The sequence below is a fragment of the Myotis yumanensis genome, unplaced genomic scaffold (genome assembly GCF_028538775.1).
Source record: "Myotis yumanensis isolate MYYU_CA2020_CCGP unplaced genomic scaffold, mMyoYum1.0.hap1 SCAF_7, whole genome shotgun sequence".
Taxonomy (NCBI): Eukaryota; Metazoa; Chordata; class Mammalia; order Chiroptera; family Vespertilionidae; genus Myotis; species Myotis yumanensis.
Window position 1 is genome coordinate 59,956,605 of NW_027223758.1, and position 24,214 is coordinate 59,980,818.

Genomic DNA, 24,214 nt, shown 5'->3' on the forward strand with positions numbered 1-24,214 from the left:
CCAAAGAAAGACCTTGCTTGTTGTAAAATCACTACCAAGAATTGAGTATTTTTCACTATAATTTCTGTTCACTTATAAATATGTATGTGTACATAATTTTTGTTTTATTATATTCAATACTAGAGGCCCGGTGCATGAAATCGTGCACATGTGCAGTCCCTAGGCCTGGCTGGCAATTGAAGCACAACTGTCTGGCATGGAAAGGCAGGTCCCAGCTGACCTCTGGGCCCTGGGCAGCACCTGGACCCCCAAACCCCTGTGCACCCCCCTGCGCCTGAGTCACAGTGCCCAAGTCCTCATGCAGAGATGCAGTGAGCACAGCCGGACCACACGGGCCGGGCCAGGGCACAGTATGGGCCTCTGGGCTGCCCAGCGGAGCCACAGGGAAGCTGGGTGGTTATGGTGCACTCTCCTGGCTGGCCTTGCAGAGCGGCTCCTGTGTGAACAGCATGGAAGCTCAGTGGGTAGGGCGCACTCTTCCGGCTGGCCTCGCAGACTGGCACCTGCATGAACCCATGGGGAGCCCGACCAGCCCCTGTGGTCCAAGCAGCTGTGGCCTGGCTCACCTGGAACACACCGCTCGAGTGCAGGGTGGGCTCCTCGCGGGCACCCGGCACCTGAGTGTGGGGACTTCCCCAGCGTGTGAGCCCTGGTGTCCCAGGGGAGAGTAGCAGGGGGAGTGAGAGCGACTCGGCGATCCCCAGTAGCTGGGGAGAGGTCACAGCCCCATGTCATAGCGAGTGGTCAAACTCCCAGTCTCCCAGTCGAATGACTGCCCAAAGGGACAATTTGCATATTAGGCTTTTATTATATAGGATATAAGATAAATTATTAGATCTCTTTTGTTTTGCAAGTAGCCTACAGAAAAGATTAAACAATTCCCAGGAACTATAGGAAGAAAATTCCCACTTTAATACTAGGACAACAGGCAATTTAGAGAATAGTTCCCTTTATCCCACTAAAAGTGGTAAAAATATAAATTACCTCAAACCCCTCACCCCCAATAATTCAATTTGCATTTCAACTAGCAGCTTGTAGCATCTGTATACACAAGCCAAATCTCATCCTTCTTTTAAACATTGAGCTATCTATGTTCTACACCTGGGAAAATAACAACAATATCAGATTTAGAGAAGAATAAACCACAGGATGAAACATTTGAAAATGAATCACTAACTATAAAACAAGTCTGGCAATGGAAGGACAATAGCAAAAAGTTACTGTCCATTAAAATGAAAAACTATATTTTTAAAAATGTAGTTGGCTGTAATGAAACTATAATAAATTGCTAAAAAGATTCTTTTGGAGACTGAACATTTTTAAATGGTTGGTCTAACTCTGCTTTTCTTTTTGTGGAGTCAATGCTTCAACCATGGGATAAGAGGATCTAAAACAATTTACATTAGTGGGAAAATATAGCTGCAAGGAAGAAACAACAACATAATAAATCACAACCTTTCTCTCAGAAGAAAATAAATGTGTTGTTTTTAAAAACAAAAAACAAACAAACAAACAAAAAAAACTGCTGTTAGGGCCAGGTACAGTCCAAATTTATTTCTGGAATTCCAGTGTTGCATAACTGAAGTATATTTCAATGGAGCTGAACATCAAGTTATATAATTATCAATTACCATATTCTATTTTGTTTGTTTTTTTTAAGCAAAGAACAAGATAGGACTGGGGTGACAGTAAGAGAAGAAAATAATTTAAAGTAGCATATTTTTCTTAGAGTTAAAAACAATTTTTATTTTAAAAATTATTTAGGTGAAAGGCCACAAATTTTCAATATTTTGTCCCAAGACTAAGCAATATAAAATGATCTTTAAAAACCTAAATTCTTCCTAGCTGGTGTTGCTCAGTGGTTGAGTGTCAACCCAGGAACCAAGAGATTGCCAGATCAACAAGCTTGGATTGTGGGTTCAACTCCCAGTAGGGGCCAGGCAGGGGGCAGCCAATGGATGTTTCTCTCTCATCAATGTTTCTGTCTCTATCGCTCTCCCTTCCTCTCTCTCTAAAAATCAATGAAAACGTATTTAAAAATAATAATAAAAATAAAATAAAATAAAAACCTAAATCCTTTTTTAGTAATTTTTTCAAGGTATTTTTAGATTTTTCTTTTATTAGAAATTTAAACCTTACTCAACAATCACTTAAGGTACTTTAAAAGATCATTAAAGAAAAATTATCAATTTATATTCTTTCTTCCCATGGAGAACAGCACAAATGTTGAACATTCATTTTACAGAAAGTTTAAAAACAGTTATTCTCTTGTGTAGCAATAATCAGAAAATATATGGAATATATATTCCAGGCAATCAGCATCTGCATTTTTCATTTAAATTTAAAGCATCAGAGTATTAGTTGAATATTCCAAAGCTGTATCAGTAACCATAATAAGTGCTATTCATCTTAAAGCAAATGTATAATCTCTAAAACATGACTTTAATAGAAGAGTATAAGTGCTATGTTACAAGAGTAAACCAACCTGGGAAAAGCTAAGGGAAGAATTATAAATTAACTAAGTGAGATTTCCTATTTTCTTGTTCACAGGAAAAGTTTACAAATCAAAAGTTGTTTTACTTAAAGCTTTTTTAAAAAGCAACTAAATGAGATAAGAACTTCAAACTTTTTCTTGATGAATATAAGGGTGGGGCAAAAGTAGGTTTATAGTTAGTTATTCATATGGAAAATAATACAAGAATAAACTGTTTTGCGTTCTCACAACTGTAAACTTACTTTTGCCCTACCTTATATTTGAAAATCTTTGATTACATTGATAAAGTCAACAGAATATGCAGCGCACTGTTGATAAATAATACTACTATTATAGACTAAAATTAATAAAACTAAGACAACTAAGGCCACCTAATAAAAGTTTCATTTAAAAGCTGTTTCTTATGAACTAAAGCTGGAAATGGTGGTGATAATTACCATGACTCAGAGGAGCTGCCCCATCCCTGGGCTTTCCTTCTTCAGCTGGCTCCTAGAACACAGGAAATGTGGTTTAGACCATATTTTTGGATAACTGTTTGAAACACTGAAAACTAACTTTTCCGTTTGCAGGAAGCCAAGCCATGAAAAGCACTGTAATGAAGGGGACAATATATCAAGAGTCAGTGCCCTCCAGGTGGGTGTACCAATCCTAGGAAAGGCATACCACAATCCATTCTGACACAGGAGGAATCCTTTATTACTGTTGCAGGGAGGAAATTAATTTTTCCTCCTGCCCTTTAAGTTCTTCTGGCTGACCTAATAGTCAAATTAATATGAGACAGATTAATAGGAGAAAATGAGCAAATTTATTACGTATTTACATATGGGGGTTTCATAAAAATAGGAGACCCAAGGACAGATAGGCAGGGAAGGCTTATATGCCATCTTGAGCTAAGGAGAAAGGGGTACAGGGATTGTGGTTTGGCATTTCAAAGAACAGGATGGCAATTCACAGGGAGGTGGAAAAGAAAATGTTTGGTAAATAGATATTTGCTGGACCGTCTTTAATAATAAACATAGAGAGGATTTTGTTCAAAGGGGCCTTGCTAGATTCCTCCCTATCGCACCAGTTTATATTAAACTACTAGAGGCCCGGTGCATGAAAATTCATGCACTGGAGGGGTGTCCCTCAGCCTGGCCTGCCCCCTCTCACAGTCCAGGAGCCCTCAGGGGCGGGAGGTGACCCAGCAATCAGGGGAAGGTGACACCCCCATCACACCTCTGCTGCTGCCACTGCCGGCAGCACAAGCCTCGGCCAGCCCTGGTTACCTGCGCCTTGGATGGCCCTGGGTGGCTAGGCAGCCACCATCCAAGGCTTGCCTGTGCCTTGGGCCGGCCCTGGGCAGCTGGGGGGCTGGGGGACTCGGGAGGCATGTGCCCCAGCGGGGCTGAGGGGGACTGAGTGCCGCCATCTTGTGATTGTGGGTGCCGCTATCTTTGAGGGTGGGGCAGTCAATTAGCATATTCCCTCCTTATTGCCTGTGGGCAATGCCATCTTTGCAACAGCATGAGGGTCAATTAGCATATTCCCTCTTTATTAGATAGGATAGTTACCTATGAAAATAGCTCCCTTCCTGGAGCAGACCCTCTATCTAAATTTTGAGGGCAGTTAAAGGGAAGGTCAAAGGTTTTGCCTGAATCTTCTTGTTTCTTGAAAATATCCAGGCATATTTTGGGGTGGAAAACTCTGTTACCTGACAGTTCACATTTACCAAAGCAACTCCCTAATGAGATCCCTGGATCTGATAGTCACACAAGAGGAAGCTGACAGGAGAGGGATGTCCCACACCAGAGCCAAGTCCTCCTTCCTTCCTTTGATTTTAGCCTAGGCTCAGTTAAGAAAACATTCCCTAATTTTAGCCAAACTGACCTTCACAAATGGACAAATGACTTCAAAGATTTCTGGGAAGAAAATACAGACCAAACATGAAGGACAATAGAAGCAATCAATCAGAAGACAGCAGGCCTTCTCTCCATGGAGAAGCACTCGCCAGGCACACTCAGCAATCTAAAGGAAAGCTGACCATTTAGCAAAGACTGAGGGAATCACTTCTAATGTGAAAGATGCAGCAGCAAAGAGCATGTGTTACTGGGTATCTGACAGGTGTTTTATTTACATAACTAGAGGCCCAGTGCACGATGCGTGCACCTGTGGGGTCCCTCAGCCTGGCCTGCGGGGATTGGGCTGAAATCAACATCCTCTGAGGGGTCCCAGATTCCAAGAGGGCACAGGCCAGGCTGAAGGACCCCACCGGTACACAATCGGGGCTGGGGAGGAACCACGGGAGGGCTCTAGGGCATGTCCAGCCTGTCTCGCCCAACCTGATTGGCCAGACCCCAGCAGCAAGGTAACCTTCCGGTCGGAGTGTCTGCACCCTGGTGGTTAGTGGGCATCACAGAGACTGGTCGAATGGTCGACCTATCAGTCGGACACTCAGCATATTAGGCTCTTATTATACAGGATTTTGTGGCCATAAACAATGTATGCCCCTTATAAAAATTCCTAATAATTGTACACTTCCAATTAGGGAACAGTTTCCCAATTTAAACATCTTCCAAATGCAGGGTTTTGGTGGGCTTTGAACTCACTTTTGGAAGCATGAATATGTAATACTTTTCTTTAGTTCCCAGGAAAAAGTAATTGTTAACAGAGAAGGTAAAAATTCAGCAGCTGAAATCTAAAAAATAAACCTTTGTATTATTGATGGCTGACACTGAGAAATGAGTGTCATGATCTAATAATTTTGGCCAATAATCATCTCTTCAGTTTATTCTTCTATCTTTGGGACATGTCTTTAAAAAAATACATATTTTTATTGATTTCAGAGAGGAAGGGAGAAGGAGAGAGAGAGAAACATCAATGATGAGAGATAATCATTGATTGGCTGCCTCCTGCACACTCCTACTGGGCATGTGCCCTTGACTGGAATCAAACCTGAGACCCTTCAGTCCGCAGGCCGACTGCTCTATCCACTGAGCCAAACAGCTAAGGCTGGGACATGTCTTTTTAAACTATAACTAGGGTGGACTGACCTTCCCAGTTTGCTTAGAACTATCCTGGTCACAATTCTGAAGTCTCATACCTAGGGACCCCTCAATTCTAGACAAACCAGGATGGTCAGTCATCTTAGCTATGATACCCATTAAAACCAAACCTAAAAATAGTAACCTCTGATAATAGTAACACAAAGCTTTGAATCAGGTTTTTGAAAAAGAATCATGAATATTAATATTTTGGTTAGAGTAAACTCATTTTTAAATGTTGAAATAAGCTCTAGCTGGTTTGGCTCAATGGATAGAGCATTGGCCTGCAGACTGAAGGACAACAGGGTTCAGTTCTGGTCAAGAGCATATGTCTGGGTTGAGGGCTCGATCCCCAGTAGGGAGTATGTAGGAGGCAGCCAATCAATGATTCTCTCTCATCAATGGTGTTTTTCTCTCTCTCTCCCTCTCCCTTCCTCTCTGAAATCAATAAAAATGTATTTTAAAAAATAAAAATAAATGTTGAAATAAGTACTATTAATTTCATTTTTATATTATGCTTTTTTAGTCTATGGCTTTAAGGTACAAAATGCAATTTGTTTAGAAGTATATTATATAATTTTCAAATAAGCAAATAAACCACATATTTCAAGATATGTGATTAAAGTTTCTTTACTGATAGGTAAAGCATACCAACAAGTTTGAAACTGACTGCATCAGGCTGCTATTTGCCCATATAGCCACATATAACTGTGTGTGATCTATTCTTGAGGTGCCTTAGCTTACTATCTTTCCATACATATAATTTATTTTAGTTTTTGAGTTCATATGGTTAATGTTAAAAATGTATATAGAAACAAATAGTACAGTGAAAACTTGCCTACCTGTCCTCCCCTATCTGGCCAACTCATAATACCTCCACCCAGCAATCACTGGTATTAGATTCTAACATATCCTTGAGAAATTTTCTTTATGAAAATACAAATAAACATTAATATATATTCTTATTTTCTTGTTCTTTTGCAAGAAGGTATCACATCATAATACTGTTTCCTAGATCTCTTTTCACTTAGAATGCCTTAAAGATCATTATCCTGTTATAAAGAGCATTCTTTTTTTCATAGCTATACAGCATTATCCTGTTTGGATATTTCATGATTTATTTATCTGGTTCCATATTTACAGATGCTCAGGTAGTTTCCTATCTTTTATCCAGTCATAGAAAGCTGCAATGAGAAACTAGTACAGATGTCAGTGTGCATATGCGCAAGGATGTCTAGGGAGCGGTCTCTCAGACGCGGAGACTTGCGTTGTCCTGCTGCTAAGTGCCACCAAGTCTAGCTCCACACGAGCTGCTCCGTTGACAGTCCCACAAGCCTCAGATCAGGGCCTGTTTTCCCACTGCCTGGCCGAGAGGGGATGTTATCAAATGTTTGGATTTTTGCCAAGATGACAAGTGAAAAATGGTATCTCATTATAGTTTTAATTTGCACTTGTTTCACTAGGAGAAAGTTGAAGATCACTTTGTATATTTAAAAGCCATTTGTATTTCCCTTTCTGTGGAATAGCTCTTTACATGCTTGGTCCATTTTTTCTGTTGGAATGATTATTCATCTTTTGCTCTTAATAAATCAGAAATATTATTATTTTCTCTACATTATGAGATGCATTATTTATTTTTTCCAGTTTGTCATTTCTCCGTTTCACTTACGTTATGGTATTTTTTAATATGCAGAGATTTTTGTTGTTGTTTTTTAAGAAATGAAACTATAGAACCTCTCTTTTATGGCTTCTAGATTTGGGTAATAGTTAAAAAATCCTTCTCAATTCCCAGATAATAAACCTCCTTTGTTTATGCCTATTACACTTATAGCTTATTTCTTACATGTAAATCTTTGATGAATCTAAATTTGTACTAGGGCGTGGTGTAAAGCCACAATATTTTTGCCCAGGTGACCATTCAGTTGTCCCAAGACCACTTACTGAATAGTCCTTCCCCTCCCCATCAGTCTAGATGTGTGGATTACACATTAAACTCCATGTGCATTTGCTCCTACTTCTGGCTTGTCTCTTCACTTGTTTAGTTCGTTTTTTCCAGTACCAGTGCCTTTACTTCTGTGAGCCTCAGTTTCCTAACCTGTCTTGGAGATAATAATAACTTATTCACTGGTTCATTTTAGATTCAGAGATCCACAGACATGGCACATGGCAGACTCTCGGCAGTAGCTATGACAGCTATTTTGCCAAATTCAAATTGCTAAGAATGTACACTGTCCTAATTATTTAGTCTGCCTACTTGTATTTACCGCCTGAAGAAACATACCTCAAATGAACAAAATCACTGATGAGAGAAGAATTCTGAGAGAAAAGTCAAGAAAAATCTTAAAATTCTAACTGAATTAATTACCTATTTTAAAACATTTGTTAAATGTTTTAATAGGCCAGGAACTGTGCTGGGTTTTAAGGGTGCACATAAAATTCAATTTCCAGTGTGTGTGCACTGACTAGCCATCATTTGTCAGGAAGCTAGCATATGCTGAGTGGCTAAAAGAGGACAAAATGAAGACTGGATTTACTCTGCTGTTGCCAGCTCCTTATCACGTTCTCACCCCATGATGGTGGTAACAGTGAGCTTCCTGTTCTCCCTGTCCTGCTCTGGGCTCACCTTTGCCTTCCCGCCTCAGCGCCTCTCCCTGAGCACAGCCCTCACTGCTGCTCTTCTGAAGTTCCATCTCACCCACTGTCTGTTTCAGTCACCCCTTTCCACCATCCAGGCCACTCTCAGCTTCACAAACATGACAACCAGGGCATCACAATCTCCCTCCACAAGTTGCAAATTTGCACAACCAAAGTCTCATAGTGCAGCTTCATCTGAATGCCCTACAAGCTCATGAATCTCAATAATTTGCAAAATTAATTCAACATTTATACCCAAAGCTTCTTCTCATTTCCATTAAAAGTTCCCTGAGGTCACTCTGCAGCTTCTTTCACCCACACTTCCTCCCCCACTAGCTCAATCCCCTGTGGTGGGCTGGCTTCTCACGATGACCCCTAATGAATTATGCCCTTGCAGAACTTCCTCCTCCCCTAAGTGGGGGTGAAACCTAACACTTGCTTCTAGAGCACAGAATACAGCAAAGGGAATGGCATAGTCACTCCCTCGATTGCATTGCATCATATGACTCCACCTCAGCTGACTAGAACAAGAGGGTCTCCTGCTGGCCTTGAAAAAGTAGGCTGCCATGTGTGAGAGGACCATGTGGAGAGGAACTGCAGGGCCTCTCAGAGCCATTAGTGTTCCCTGCTTGAAATCAACAAGAAAGCAGAAACCTCAGTCCTACATCTGAGGCACATAATTTGGCCAACAACCACATGAGCTTGGAAGAGGCCACTGAGCTCCAAAAGTAAGTCAGCCAGGCCAATACTTCGACTGGACCCTTTGAGACCCTGAGCAGAGAATTTATTTAAGCCATGCCTGGACATCCAGCCTACATAAATGTGAGGTAATAATAATGAGTGGTTGAAGCTGCTAAGTTTGTAGTAATGTGTTTTGTGGCAATACAAAATTACTACATACCTATTGAGCCTTTAGGAGTCAGCTCAGAAAGCTTTCTTTAATCCCACTTCTTCCCCCCCAAGCTAGTTGGGTAACCTGCTGAAGCCTGGAAACATCCTACACACATGTCTATTATTGAGCCCATTACATTGCACTACCATCATCTGTCTTCTGCAGTCTCCTGCTTTGATGAGCTTACTGAAGGCAGACAGTGTCTTAATGTTTTATCCCTAAAACACAGCCTAACACCTACTCTAGCTTAATAAATATCTGCTGAATGAAGGCATGAATGCAAGGTCCAGAATAGTATGTTCTGCCTGGCAGATTTCACATTCAAAATTACTGTGGATATCTTTGTGCAATTAGCAAGGTAGCATCCTGATAAAACATACTTCAGCATGCATGCGAACCACCTGGGAATCTTGTTAAAATGCAGATCTTTATTCAGTAGGTCTGGAGCAGGGGCCTAAGATTATGAGTTTCCAACAAGCCCCCAGCTGATGATACTACTGAAGGCCTGTGGGCCACAGGATGAGCTCCATGGCCATCATTTACCAGGCAGGGGGTTGGACATCAGAAAGCAATAACCCAATCCTATCCACCTCTCTTCTAATGTGTGGGGAAGCATGGGACTTGGTTGGAAAGTCTGTAAGAAGGATTCATCGAAAATTCAGGGGTCTCTGGGGGGACCTTGTTGAAGGCAGCAACCTTACTTTGACTTTTTCAAACAAGTCCAAGTCCCCAGGTGTTTTGTTGGAATTTTTATGTTTAGTCTTTAAGACCTGACCTTGTAGAAGCATGTGTTTTCTCAAGGATGTTTATTCTGTTGATACTATTTAATAGTTAATTTTAGTTCAAGTTGTTGTTATAATAAAAGCCTAAGAAGGCAGGCCAACAAGGCTACTTGGTGGCTATAGCCAAATAGTCCCTTAGTCTTTCTTTCATAGAAACTCATGTCAGAGTAATTATTCATCCAACATTCAGGGTCTGCTGGTCAGTCTCAGCAAAGTGGCTCCCCATGTGAGGAGCCAGGAACGCAAAGAAATGCGGCAGAACCCTCAAAAACGAAGAGGAAAAAAACAAAAGTAACTGCGCAGTAAGTAATTGGAGCCCACTTGGGATTTCCAAGTTCGAGGGAATTCTTTCTCAGCTAAGGTTTCATAATGGGACAACAGTTGTCACAGAACAGCAACAAAATATCACAGTGCTGAAACAGTTATTAAAAGCAAATGGTGCCTCTGTTACAGAAGAACAACTAAAAAGCTTATTAAAAATTGTTATCATTTATAATCTTTGGTTCCCTGATGCTGGAACACTAGACCTTAATCTTTAGGAACAAGTGGGCAAAAATTTAAAAAGAAATCAGGCCCATCTACTGGTGAAAGAACAATTAGAGTTGGGGTACATAGAACCTTCTAATAGCCCCTGGAATTCTCCTATTTTTGTAATTCCCCCAAAATTTAAAAAGTGGAGGCTTTTACATGATTTAAGAGCCATTAATACTAATATTCAACCCATGGGGGCTCTCCAGCCTGGACTTCCCTCCCTGGCCATAATCCCACAAAAATGGCCTATTATTATAATAGATTTAAAAAACTGTTTCTATACCATTCCTTTGACTACCCAAGATCAGGAAAAATTTGCATTCACTCTCCCCTCAATTAACAATGAGGAACCTGCTCAAAGATATCACTGGAAAGTCCCAGCACTATGCATGCAAAATGATGAACTGAATCAGATCTAATTTTCTATGATAGCTCTGTACCCCAATTTCATCCGTCTTTACCCATGATATACATGGGAAATTTACATAATTCAAAACAATGTGAGTCTCTTCTCATAAAGGTTCTACTGAAAAAACTGAAATGGCAACAAAATAGTATTCAAGAGTTGATTATGTGAGTACCACAGCTACTGAAGCATTTTTATAATCACTATATCATTCAAATATGAAAAGAAACATATAATATGCTGTCTGTCACTCAGTTACTAGATTAGGATGTTTGGCTCACACTTCTTTATTTGCTATTGAAATTCTGCCTAGATAGAAAAAAAAAATATTCCTCACAAAAATAAATTACCGCTCACTTCAGAGTTAAATTGCCCAAGTTCTTTATGTCCATATATTTTTAGATGTATCAAGGTTATAGATCTATACACCAAATATCATAATTTTATGCTTCAGAATAAATTTACATTTCTCTTATGATATACTAACCTAACTTTTGAACAATTTTGCAAATAAGGAAGGATTTAATATCATACAACAAAGCAGAAAAATGCTGAATTTGGGTGGGGTAACCTAAGGCCAAATCCCCACTCTACCCATAATGCACTATATATTCTCTGGATCTGATAAACAAATGACATATGTTCTCTGGACCTGATTTATCTTGTCTGTAAAATAAATGTTCTCCAAAGCTCCTACTATCTTTAACATTCTTTGCTTCTGTCTGAGCTAATTACTTCATAAGTGTAATAAATTAACACTGCTATTAATAGTTAATTTTTTAAAAAACAAAAGAAAAAACTGGCAGTTTACCTAATCCTCCCAGACAGAACACTTAAGAAAATCAATATGAATTGAAAAAATAAAACCATTAGTATGATTTCTCAGGCTTCAAACTTTAGTTCTGAAAACTGAAAATAAAGTTTTACGGGGATAAACAAATAGTGCTCTGAAAAACAGGAGAGAGTGATTTAAGGAACATAAAGTAAGTCTCTGCTGTGGTATATTTCCATTTGTCAATTTTAAACCCATCCTATTGGAAGAGAGGATTTGAAATGAGAAAATCAGGAAGATGGCCCTGGAGGCTTCATGTGCTTTTACTATAAGTAACAGCGATCTTTTCTAATTAATCAGTGTCCACATTTCCCTGAGTGTGAATCCAATCAAGGAAGCAAAACACAACGTTTCACCCACTGATTTGTGTTTGGCAGTTTCAAGTCACCCCCTTGGGATGTCAGATCTAGCCCCTCATTCACACACTGTCAGACAGAGTCCCTGGCAAAGAAGGACTTGGGAGCACCCTGCTGTTCCATAGACAGTGCTATCTATGGTTTCATGAACTATAGAAAACACTGAAATCCTATGTAATAATTCCAGTAATAAACTACTTTTGAATTTCACCTGCTGTTTCAAGTCCACTTTTCAAATTCTCTTTTGGTGTGATCCAATGTGAGATACTAACTGAAAGTAAAGGAAATTAACCTTTCAGATAAAAATTGAGGGGAGGATTACTTTCCATTGCCCTCCTAGAATTCAGATGCAGACAGGGAGAAGGAAATGCTCTCATTTTGTTCAAACACTCAATAGCATGGCTACTATCTCTGAATGAAGTCTCTGCATAGTGTTTTTATTAATCTGGTTTTTCATTTATTTTCTTTATTTTCTGATGCTCAGACATTTTGGGAGCTTGTGGACAGGGGAGGGATTGTTCCTCCCAGAGAGAGCTAATTCCTAGAGATAGCAAACAACTTGCCTGTGTTTCTTCCCCTTGATATGCAAATCAGCGAATCCTGAGTCCATAAGGGACTTGCTCTTTTTTATCAGGCCGTTGCAGTCTGGGACTCTATCCTCCTAAATCACCCCCAGCACAACAGCTCCTATAGCTAAAGACCAAGGGAAATACTCAAATCAAACAATCTTAACCTGTTACCCTCCCTCACCCATTCCTTCCTTTAAAAAACACAATAAAGGCTTCTTTTTTTTAAAGATTTTTTTTCCTTTATTGATTAAGGTATTACAAATGTGTCCTTATCCTCCCAATTTCCCCCCATCCCCCCACTCATACCCTCACCTCTCACCCCCACCACCCGTGTCTGCATCCATTGGTTATGCTTATATGTATGCTTACAAGTACTTTGGTTGATCTCTCCCCCTTAGCCCCTGCCTTCCCTCTGAAGTTTGAGAATCTGATGGATGCTTCTCTGTCTCTAGATCTATTTTTGTTCATTGGTTTATGTTGTTCATTATAATCCACAAGTGAGTGAGATCATGTGATATTTATCTTTCTCTGACTGACTTATTTCACTTAGCATAATGCTCTCCAGCTCCATCCATGCTGTTGCAAATGGCATAAAAATATTAGAGGAATCCAAAGGCAGCAAAATCTCAGACATATGCCGAAGGAATTTCTTAACCGATACCACTCCTAGAGCAATGGAAACTAAAGGGAAAATAAACAAATAGGACTACATCAAAATAAAAAGCTTCTGCACAGCAAAAGAAACCATCAACAAAACAACAAGAAAGCCCACTGCATGGGAGAACATATTTGTCAATGTTATCACCGATAAGGGTTTAATCTCCAACATTTATAGGGAACTCATACAACTTAACAAAAGGAAGACAAACAACCCAATAAAAAAAAATGGGCAAAGGACCTCAATAGATACTTTTCAAAAGAAGACATAAGGAAGGCCAAGAGACATATGAAAACATGCTCAAAGTCACTAATCATCCGAGAGATGCAAATCAAAACAACAATGAGGTACCATCTCAAACCTGTCAGAATGGCTATCATCGACAAATCAACAAATGACAAATGCTGGAGAGGATGTGGAGAAAAAGGAACCCTCATGCCCTACTGGTGGGGTTGCAGACTGGTGCAGCCATTGTGGAGAACAGTATGGAGTTTCCTCAAAAAAACTAAAAATGGAACTTCCATTTGACCCAGTGATCCCACTTCTAGGAATATATCCCAAGAAACCAGAAACATCAATCAGAAAGGATATACGCACCCCTATGTTCATAGCACAATTTACAATAGCTAAGATTTGGAATCAGCCTAAGTGTCCATCAGCAGATGAGTGGATTAAAAAGCTTTGGCACATCTACACAATGGAATACTATGCTGCTGTAAAAAGGAACAATAAAGGCTTTTTGCCTACATTTTCCTCTCACTCCTCCTGCTTCCTGACCAATGTTGGTCCTTCCCTATATGGTCCTGCAAAGTGTGATGTGCTCCTCCTCTTGGGAAATGTCAGTAACAAACTCTTTTCAATAGCAGTTGTCTCTTGATCTGCTAGCCTCACTATAACTGAATAAATACAAAATTCCAGATATATTTTGAAATAATAACTGATAATTATACAAAATAACAAAGGGAAAGATATCTAAAATAGCTTTATAAACATCTTTCCATGATTCCTCCATATATAAAAGAATCTCATTGGCTGAGGCAAACTATTATCAGTCATGTGTAGGGCAACAAAATGATAAAAAGTTTAGAACTACTGAAAATAAGAAACAAAAATAATCCTACCCTAAACATGTTCTCAGTATCTATTTGAGGTTATTACAAAATATATTTCATTACACTATGCCCAAGTTGAAGGCAACCATGGCCCATCTTGTTAGCGTACCAAGTCCAACAGTCACAATATCAAGTATAATTTCCTCTGCTCTGCCTTCAAGACCCATCTAAGCTTGGCCACCCAAGTCCACTCTAGTCATCTTACTATCTCTTATGTACCACCGCTTAGACTTATTAAAATATAAAGACCCTTAAACATCTTCTAGCCTGGCCGGTGTTGCATGGTGGTTGAGTATTGACCTATGAACCAGGAGGTCATGATTCGATTTCTGGTCAGGGCACATGCCTGAGTTATGAATTGATCCCTAGTTAGGGGGCATGTAGGAGGCATCTGATTAATCTATGATTCTCTCTCATGATTGATGTTTCTATCACTCTCTTCCTCTCCCTTTTCCTCTGAAATCAATTTAAAGATATATATTTTAAAAATATTCTAGAATAAGACTTTTGTTCTACAGATAAAAAATCTGAGCCCCAGTCTGGTGAAGGACTTGCCCTTGGTCACAGAACTAATTATTACCAGAGCCAAAGACTAAAATGCAAATATTCTGATGTCTCTAGCCCAAACATCAATTTAGAAAACTTGCAACAGCAACATCTGTTCAGTAGGACAAGTCATTATAATGTCATCATACATCACATATGTGACATTTGCTTTCAACCCCATACCTTTGCTCATGCTGCCTCCTTGGCCCAGATGATCCCTACTATAACCCTTCAACTTTCTTAGCTCTCAAGGTTACTTAGTTGCCTACAGAGAGCACGGGGATGTTAAAATGCAAATAAATTGTATTCTCCCATATTACATTTTTACCAAGTTAAATTTAAGGGCCACTTTTTAGAACAGAATTAAATATGTGTCAGATAAACATTTTCATTTATTAAATAAATTAAATAAGGCATTAAACGTGTACATCTTACATACTCTTCATCCTTCAAGGTCAGACACAAACCCCAATAAGCCCACCTTTTCCTGAAGGCTGAATGTGCCTTAAGAGCACTATGTGCATAAGTACTTAGTTGTATTGCATTACTTTAGATAAGCTCCTGCTCTTTTATTCAGCAATGCTAAATCCTTTAGGCAAAATATAATGTCTTATATTTCTATTTCTCAAAGCTCATAATTCACTAATTAGGTATAGATTCAAAGAGGTTCAGATGGAGAAGAAGAATGTTTGTGTGTGTGTGTGTGTGTGTATGTATATGTGTATGTGTATATATGTATATGTGTGTGTGTGTGTGTGTGTGTGCATATATATATATATAACTAAAGACCACATATTTTATACTTGTATAGTCAAATAAAATTCCCTTTTTTATTTGGGAAACTTGCATTTTAGGAAATTTGAAATTTTATGGCCTGAATTTACTTTGGGGTTTTATGACCAGAACACTCACATACACAGAAAACATCTATGAAATTTCCTTGGGAAAAAAAAATACCAAAAGCTTAGTTTCCCCGTTATCAAATGTCTACACTTCCCTGGTCAATTTTAAAGGTGGAAGGTGGAAAAAGCGAGCAAATGGCACCAAAATAACACCTGGGTTTGGGTGGGTGTTGTGAAAAAACATATGTTACAGAGTCTAAAAGGAGCAGGGAAACACTTCTCTTCAACACTGCGGCAGTGCCATGGAGACCAGTGCGCTAAACAGATGTTTATCCACACAGTAGATTTTAGAAAACAAAGATGTAAGAAATCTTCAGGAAAAGAGGCATCCTTGCAGATGCTGTCACAGAAAGTATAAATTGAGGTTACGTCTTTGAAGGATGATATGAAAGGCTTATCAAAATTTTAAATGCACATACTCTTCAGTACAATTCTAGTGGTAAGATTTTTATCTGTGAATCAACTACAAAAATATGACAGATATATGAAGGAACATTAGTTGTAACATTGTATATAACAACAAAAATTAAAATAACCTAAATGTTTACAGTAGGGTACTCTTAAATAAATTATGATACATTCACAGAATGAAATACTGTGCACCATTGAAAACAATGACAAGATACACATGCTTAAGTGAAATAAAGCAAGACACAGAACAAGAAGTAGAGTGTGAACCCATTTGTACATGTGTATGCATGTATATATTATGTATGTATGAATATGTACATAAAGGGTTTAGAAGGTTTTTAGCTTTCTTTTTTTTTTTTTGTTTTTGATTCCTGTTTAGATACACAAGAAAATATAAACAGTGGTCACACCTTTAGGGAAAGACTTAGGGGTTAGTATGTGTGTTAGTAGGTACAAAGAATTTGCATTCTTATTTTAATCCTTGTCTGTACTATTTGATTTTTTAACTATGTGCCTATATATTGAAAGATATAAATATTTTTGAAATTCAATGAATACAGAGAAAATATTTAGTTTAGGAATACATCATTGATAGATATTACTATCAGCATCTAAAAATTATTTGATACCTAAGATATTAAGTTATTGTCTCAAAAACAGATGTCTAGAAAGTATCCTTCTTTTCATTAGTTTGATGTTTTATTTCATCTTCCGTGCTATTTTGCTTGGTTGACTGAAAATGTCAGTTGTAAAATTATAAGGTTAACAGAGAAAGTAAAGGATGTTACTGACATTTCAATCAAAAGTCAAACATAATTATAGTGATAGAACTCAAACAGGATTGAACCCCTTTCCCTCCATAGTGAATGCAGCCACAGATGCGAACCTGCTTACTGTATTGAACTATTAAATTTCCCTAAAGAAAATTGACACTATAACTGGCAATGGGCCCCAAACTGACAGTACAATGCAGAATTCATCCTAAATGTGTGTCTTTTCAATGATCCTATAAAATAATTATATGTTCCAAACACCTCAAAACTCAAATTAGTAACATGATCCTTTGAAATGTCCTTTCCTTGCTATTGATCAAAGAAGCCCATTTGCATGAAGATGCCATTAAATGCCAGGAACATCATTCAACAGATAGTTTTAGAAATCTAGCTACACAAAGCACCACATTAAAACAGCACCTATTTAAATGTTGAGCAGTTTTGGAGTTTAAAAAAGGGAAAATCCCAAAGTGGGATGGAAACAATGGTAAAAGCATTAGCATTAAGTCAGAGCTGAGTTGGGCTCTAAGAGAAAACTGGAATTTGTGCCAATACAGAAGAGACAGAAGGTTAAATATTCATGTTGTAGGGGGGCAAGATAACTGAAGTGCTGAGAAGGGGCAGTAGTAATTTAAAGAGAAATCATACTAAGAAAAAGTAGAAAATATGTTGGATAGGAGATGTGGCTTCAAATATTAAATTTAAACAATTAATAAACATCCAGCAGCCATTATCAATTATAACTACAGCTCTATTAGTAGGTAAGACATATCTAGCTATTTCCCTAGGACAGTGTTTCTCAAACATGAGCATGTATCAGAATTACTTGGAGGGCTTGGTAAATTATAAACTACTAAGCCCCACCCCCGGAGTATTTGATTCACGGGGTATGGAGTGAGGGACAGGGATTTGCATTTCTAACAAGTCCCCAGGTGATACTGTTGCGGCCAGTCTGGAGACCACAGTGATGCTGGAGAATCACTATCTAAAAATAACTTGGAATACATCAAATACCCTGTCTCCTCAGAGGGCATGACACAGCAAACCAAAAATACTGAGAAGAATGGCATCCTCACAAGCTTGGGACAGGTGTTGGCCTTCCCAAGTCTGGTTCAAGCAACCTTGATACACTTGGAGCACTCAACTCTCATGGACCTGGTCTATGAGATGAAACTAATCTGGACCTTAAGGGGCACTGGACCTCAGCCCCAAGTTAACCATCTCAACTCCCAGTGAAGCTGATCCTGAAAAAATAGCTCTAAAGTTTGACACAGACCTATATTTAACATCTTAAAACCAAACACCGACCACTTCATTGCTTGACAGGTCTCATTTAATGTATGGAGTTCATCATACCACACCTAACCTGGCATTGAACCAAAGAATGTACAGCATTGTGCCACTTCACCAACTGTAATGTGTAAATGTGTAACCACAACCCACCTGAAGACCCTCACACCCACATCCAAGTAAATAATGAGAGCCCAAGAAACAGTGAGAACGTTCTAATGGTCTACTAATCCCAAAACAGTTACAACAGAGGTCTCCTGGTCACTTCTGCCCACCTTGAAATTTGTGGGAATACAAAAAGTTGTCATAAGGAAACAGCACTCTTACCTAGAGGCATGTGCATATTATACCCTCTAGTTGTTGAGATGTCCCTGTGAGTTGTATTTAGATACAATTAACATTTATACACTAGACTCTGAGTGAAGCAGATTACTCTCCACAATATGGATGAGCCTCATCCAATCAGTTAAAAAAAAGATTGACTTCACTTGAGGAAGAGGGGATTTTGTCTCCAGACTGCCTTGGAATCAAGACTGCAATGTCAACTTTTTTTGGGTCTCCACCCTGCCTTCAGACTTGGCAGCCCACAGAAATTCATGAGTAAAACTTTTAAAACAAATCTCTCTCTCTCTCTCTCTCTCTCTCTCTCTATATATATATATATATATATATATATATATATATATATATATTCACCATTATCAAGTAGGGACAGAAATTGTGAACTGCACTTGTCACAGGACTGCCAACTATTCCTACCAGTTCTATTTCTCTAGGAACCCTAATAAATACAACCCTCTGCAGTTTACAAGCTCTTTCCCTTACTCAACAGTGATCAATTATCTCCATCTTTTTAAAATTAAGATTACCTTTTAAAATATACCAGACTGAAATGAAACTTATATTCTATTCCATTGTACATAAAAGTCAATCAGAAAAAACCAATTTTCAGTGATTGAAAAAAGCACTTCCATGTGGTTATACAAATTCTACAATTACAGGGTGAATTTCCATATTGAGCACAAACTCTGAGGAAGAGTCCAGAAACTGACATCTTACCAAGCTTCCATCCTGATTCACATTCTCTTTGGAATCCATACTAAGCTTCCTCTTCCTATTGGGCTGTTTCATTGCCACTTTAGCACTCCTTAGTAGTTTGTGTCTTTCTGCAAAATAGTGCCATATGAAAAGTTCAGAGGGTTTTGTTGCCTTAGAGGTACAAAAATAAAAACAAAACAACATGTTTTCAATTATAATTTTTACTAGAGGCCTGGTGCACAAAAATTTGTGCACTCTGGGGTTCCCTCAGCCCAGCCTATGCCCTCTTGCAGTGTGGGACCCCTCGGAGGATGTCCACCCCAGTGGGGACCCTCACCCCATGGAGGTTTGGTCAGCCTGGGTGAGGGGCTGATGGCTGTTTTCAGGCTGGCCACACCCCCTTTAGGGTGGGGGGTCCCCATTGGGGTGCCTGGCCAGTCTGGGTGAGGGGCTAAGGGCCATTTTCAGGCTGGCCAAGCACCCTGGCAATGTAAGTTCCCAGCCTCTCCTTTTTTTCTTTTTTATTCTGGGATTTACTTACCTTCTATAATTAAAACTTTGTTGCCTTTAGCGGAGGCCTGCGGAAAGTTTGGTTTCCTCCATTGCCAGGGGCAACCCACTCCTGCTCGCTCCAGCTCCATGGCCACAGCCAGCTGAGAGCAGGTATCTGGGGTTTATTTACCTTCTATAATTGAAACTTTGTTGCTTTCAGTGTAGCTCAGAGCCGGGCTGTGGCAGGCGGGGAACCTTGGCTTCCTCCATCACTGGAGCAAGCAAGCCTCCTGCTTGTTCCAGCTCCGTGGCTGCCGGCCGCCATCTTGGTTGGGTTAATTTGCATATATTCACTCTGATTGGCTGGTGGGCATGGCTTAAGGCGTAGCAAAACTATGGTCAATTTGCATGTTTGTCTTTTATTAGTAAAGGATTATTGGTTGCCATAAATACTCTGATAAATGAGCTGACAGAAAAACTGTTGGTTTTATAACCGCTTAGTATAACAAGAAGTTAATGGGGAAAAGAGATGAGTTTTCCATCTCATCTAGAATTTATATCAAAAAGAAAATAGGTGTTATTTCTTTTGGTCTTATCTACCATGAATTTTTTGTGTTTTGATTTTTACTTAGCGGATCTAATCAATTAGAATTCACTGCAATCTGCATATACAGCTCTGTACTCACATGGTCTGATTGTCCTCAAGTATCAAAGCAAAGGTATTCTTGGTAAGAGGTCTTAGTCATACAAAGCATAGCACAGCAATCTGGAACAGAGAAGTTTTCAAAATGATTATGATTCCATTTTGTCATGACCATTCTTCAGTACAATAAATAATTGTAGACATTCTTTGAAAAATTATTTTGAATGAGTTTTTTGATAGAGCAGGTGAACCATTTTGGAGAACCAATCACTAGTACTATATAAGTACAATTCGAGCTGTAATTCAAAAAGTCATTCACTTTGAATAATTTTAACTACAGTTGACATGTACTTTTTTAAAGGTTTAATATACCTAAATCATCTATAGTCCGCAATATTTTAGAATCATATATCCAACTTCATCCCTGGTATTTCCATCAGAACAAATGACCCTAAATACTAAAAACTGAACATATTCACAACTGAACTCATCATTTCCCCTCTTACTGCCTCCCAGTTCTACTCTCTCTTCCTAATTGCACTAATGACACCATTGGCCACTCATTTACCCATATCTGCCCCTTACAATTGTCCATAATGGGCAATACACAAGAGCACCAAGCTAAGGGGCGATGGAAGCTGAAATCTATCCTGAGCTCTGCACACATGCCATTTCCCCTGCTACAGAGTTATTATATTTGCCAGAAAGAAACTGCATCTTTTTTCTAATTCAAACAAAAACAACTTTGGGGCTAATGGAGGCCCTGATTTTGGCTGACCTAGAGACCTAGGAGTTAGCATCATTTCATCCTGTACATCACACCTCACACTCGGCCACCAGGTTCTGCTGATTTTATCTGTTAAATATTTCTTGAATTCCTCTCCTTGCTGTATTCCCAATAACTCCCTGACCACCTCCAATCTTATGCTCTAGTCAATGCTCAAGTCTTACAGTCCCTTGGAATACTGACATGCCTGCTGCTTCCCAGATCCACGCTTTTGCTGGTCTCTCAACCTTGAAATAACTTCCCTACTACTCACCCAGCACCATTTCAACCTCTCTCCTACTCATCTTTTATGACTCAACTAAGATACTTCATATCCTTGAGAAAAGCCTTCCTTGCTTACCTCCTACTTCCAATGGACAAAGTATGTCTTACTTAAAATTCATTGTACCCATACTTATCTTTGCCACAGCATTCAACACTTTATAGTATATTTTAATTTTCATATGTGTCTTCCCTTGAGACAAACATTGTGAACTACTGATCTTTATTTTCCACTGTCTAGATCAGCAATTTCAACTGCAAGAATTTTTAAAACATGCAATACCTGACTATTTAGTGAGGATCACTGACCTCTTTTCCCTTCAATTGTTAAGTTAAAAAAAATGACAACAGCCAACACAGCAATGGCTGTCCAGTGTGAATGAATCAAAATTATATCTACATTTTTGTCAGATTGGCAAAAATACAATGTATTTTTTGGTGTGCCACAGAATTTTAGTAATTAGTTTATGTGTGCCACGAAATGAAAAAGGTTGAAAATCGCTACTCTAAACAGTACTTGGCTCACAGCAGACTCTCAATGTGTTTGTTCCAACTGCATAAGTATGTCTAAATTACAGAGCCTCAAACGCCTTAGGTACATTGGATATTAGTTTTTGATCCATACATTACTCTTTAGAATGCTGTATGACTGAAGTGAGCATAGGTCTCAAACTTAATAACTCCTTTCCCTTTTCCTTTCATATACAACAAACAAACAAACAAAAACACTTCCTCATATTGATTTGCTTCTAGTCAGATATTTTTATCCTTAAAACATGTACTTACCTACTAAATTCAATAACATCGCATTCATTTTGTAGAATGTAAATACAATTTATCATGCCTAGCTGCCAGTAATACTCTGAACATCACCTATGCAAATGAACAGCTTAGACTTGATGCCTTTAGCAAAATATGATTGCACAAGACATAAGCACTGCCAAGGCCGGCTTGCATTTCATAACTAATAATACCCCAGGGCTTGACAAAGTTGGATATGAAAAATTTAAAAACCTTTGCAATTTAAAGTGCAGCCAATAAGATAAACAAACCTGATACACTTCTAGCTAGACCAACAAACAAAATGAGAGAAATCACTAAAATCAGAATGAGAGAGGTTACATCAATAACGATCTTACATAAATCAAAAGGATTATAAGGAAAAACTATGCTGAACTTCTTCACCTATTTAAACCATCAAATTAGTAATAAATTCAACTCACAGCCAGATCTAGTCTTTTCTTTCAACATCGCTAACAAATTTGTGCTTATAATCCACTATAATCTTATGAGGTCCATCATTGACCAAAACTTTGGTGTGTCATACATGACTGTAAAAAGTCCTAAGGAATCAACTAAAAACTAGTAGAACTACAAAAAAAAAAATACTAGAACTAATAAGTGAGTTTAGCAAGGTTGTAGGCTACAAGATCAACATACAACCATTAGTTGTATTTCTATACACAAGCAATAAGCCAAGAATAAATTTTTTTAAATGAGACAAAAGAGATAAATTGGCCCAGTACAGTGAAAATGGCAATAATTCTGAAATTAATTTATAAGTTAATGTAATTCTAATCAATATCCTAATATTGTCTTATTATTAAGGCAGTGTGGTACTTGTACAGAGATAGGCTAATAGACCAATGAAACAGATGAGAAAGCCCTGAAATAGAAAGGTATATATGAAAACTTTATTATCAGAGGAGTTACAATGTCAACTGTGGGCTTTTCATATATGGCCTTTACTTTGTTGAGATAATTCCCTCTACTCCTAGTTTATCAAGAGTTTTTATCATGAAAAGGTTTTGAATTCCATCAAATGCTTTTTCTGCATTTATTGAGGTGATTATGTGATGTTTACCTTCTATTCTATTAATATAGTGTATCACATTAATTGATTTTGTATATTGAGAACCATCCTTTTATACGAAGAATAAATCCCATTTGGTCTGGTGTATGATCTTTTAGTGTGCTGTTTGATTCAGTTTGCTTGTATTTTGTTGAAGATTTTTCCATCTGGGGTATTAGCCTGTGGTTTTCATTTTTTGCGATTTCTTTAATTGGCTTTGATATTGGGGTAATGTGACCTCTAAGAATGAGTTTGGAAGTATTGTCTCTCTGTTTTTTTGGAAGAGTTTGAGAAGAAATGGCATTTATTCTTGCTTAAAATGTTTGATATAATTCACCAATGTAGCTATTTTGTCTTGGGCTTTCTTGTTGGGGGTTTTTTGATTACTGAACCAATCTCCATAGTAGTTATAAATCTGTTCAGATTTTTTTTCTTCATAATTTAGTCTTGGTAGGTTGTATATTTCCAGGAATGTATCCATTTCTTCTAGGTTATATAGTTTGTTGATGTTAATTGTTCATGATAGTCTCTTTATGATACTTTTTATTTCTATGGTATCATTGCAATATTTTCTCTGTCATTTCTGATTGTATTTATTTGAATTTTCTCTGTTTCTTAATTAGTTTAGCTAAGGGTTTGCCAATTATATTGTTATTTTATCATTTCAAAAATCAACTCTTAGTTTTATGAGGGGTTTTTCTATGATTTTCCTATTGTCTTCCATTTTGTGTGTTTCTGCACTTATCTTTGATATTTTCTTCCTTCTGCTAACTTTGGGCTTAGTTTGTTCTTCTTTTTTATATCCTTGAGATACAAATTTTGCTTATTTGAGATCTTCACTTTGATGTAGGTATTTATCACAATATACTTCCATCGTAGTATTGCGTTTGCTGTGTCCCATAAGTTTTGATATGTATTTTGATTTGTCTC

At 38.3% G+C, this 24,214-nt stretch overlaps 1 protein-coding gene across 1 annotated transcript in view; it reads right to left on the reverse strand.

The window, feature by feature from the left end:
- L3MBTL4 (L3MBTL histone methyl-lysine binding protein 4) overlaps nt 1-20,494 on the reverse strand; it is a 258,313-nt gene extending 237,819 nt beyond the window's left edge. The window contains exons 1-3 of the mRNA XM_070421567.1: nt 20,428-20,494; nt 19,271-19,377; nt 2,932-2,983 (exon numbers count right to left, since the gene is read on the reverse strand). Of these exons, the coding sequence (XP_070277668.1) occupies nt 2,932-2,983; nt 19,271-19,342 (124 nt within the window). The 5' untranslated portion in view covers nt 19,343-19,377; nt 20,428-20,494. The remainder of the gene's footprint in view (nt 1-2,931; nt 2,984-19,270; nt 19,378-20,427) is intronic.
- Nucleotides 20,495-24,214: the final 3,720 nt, after the last annotated feature.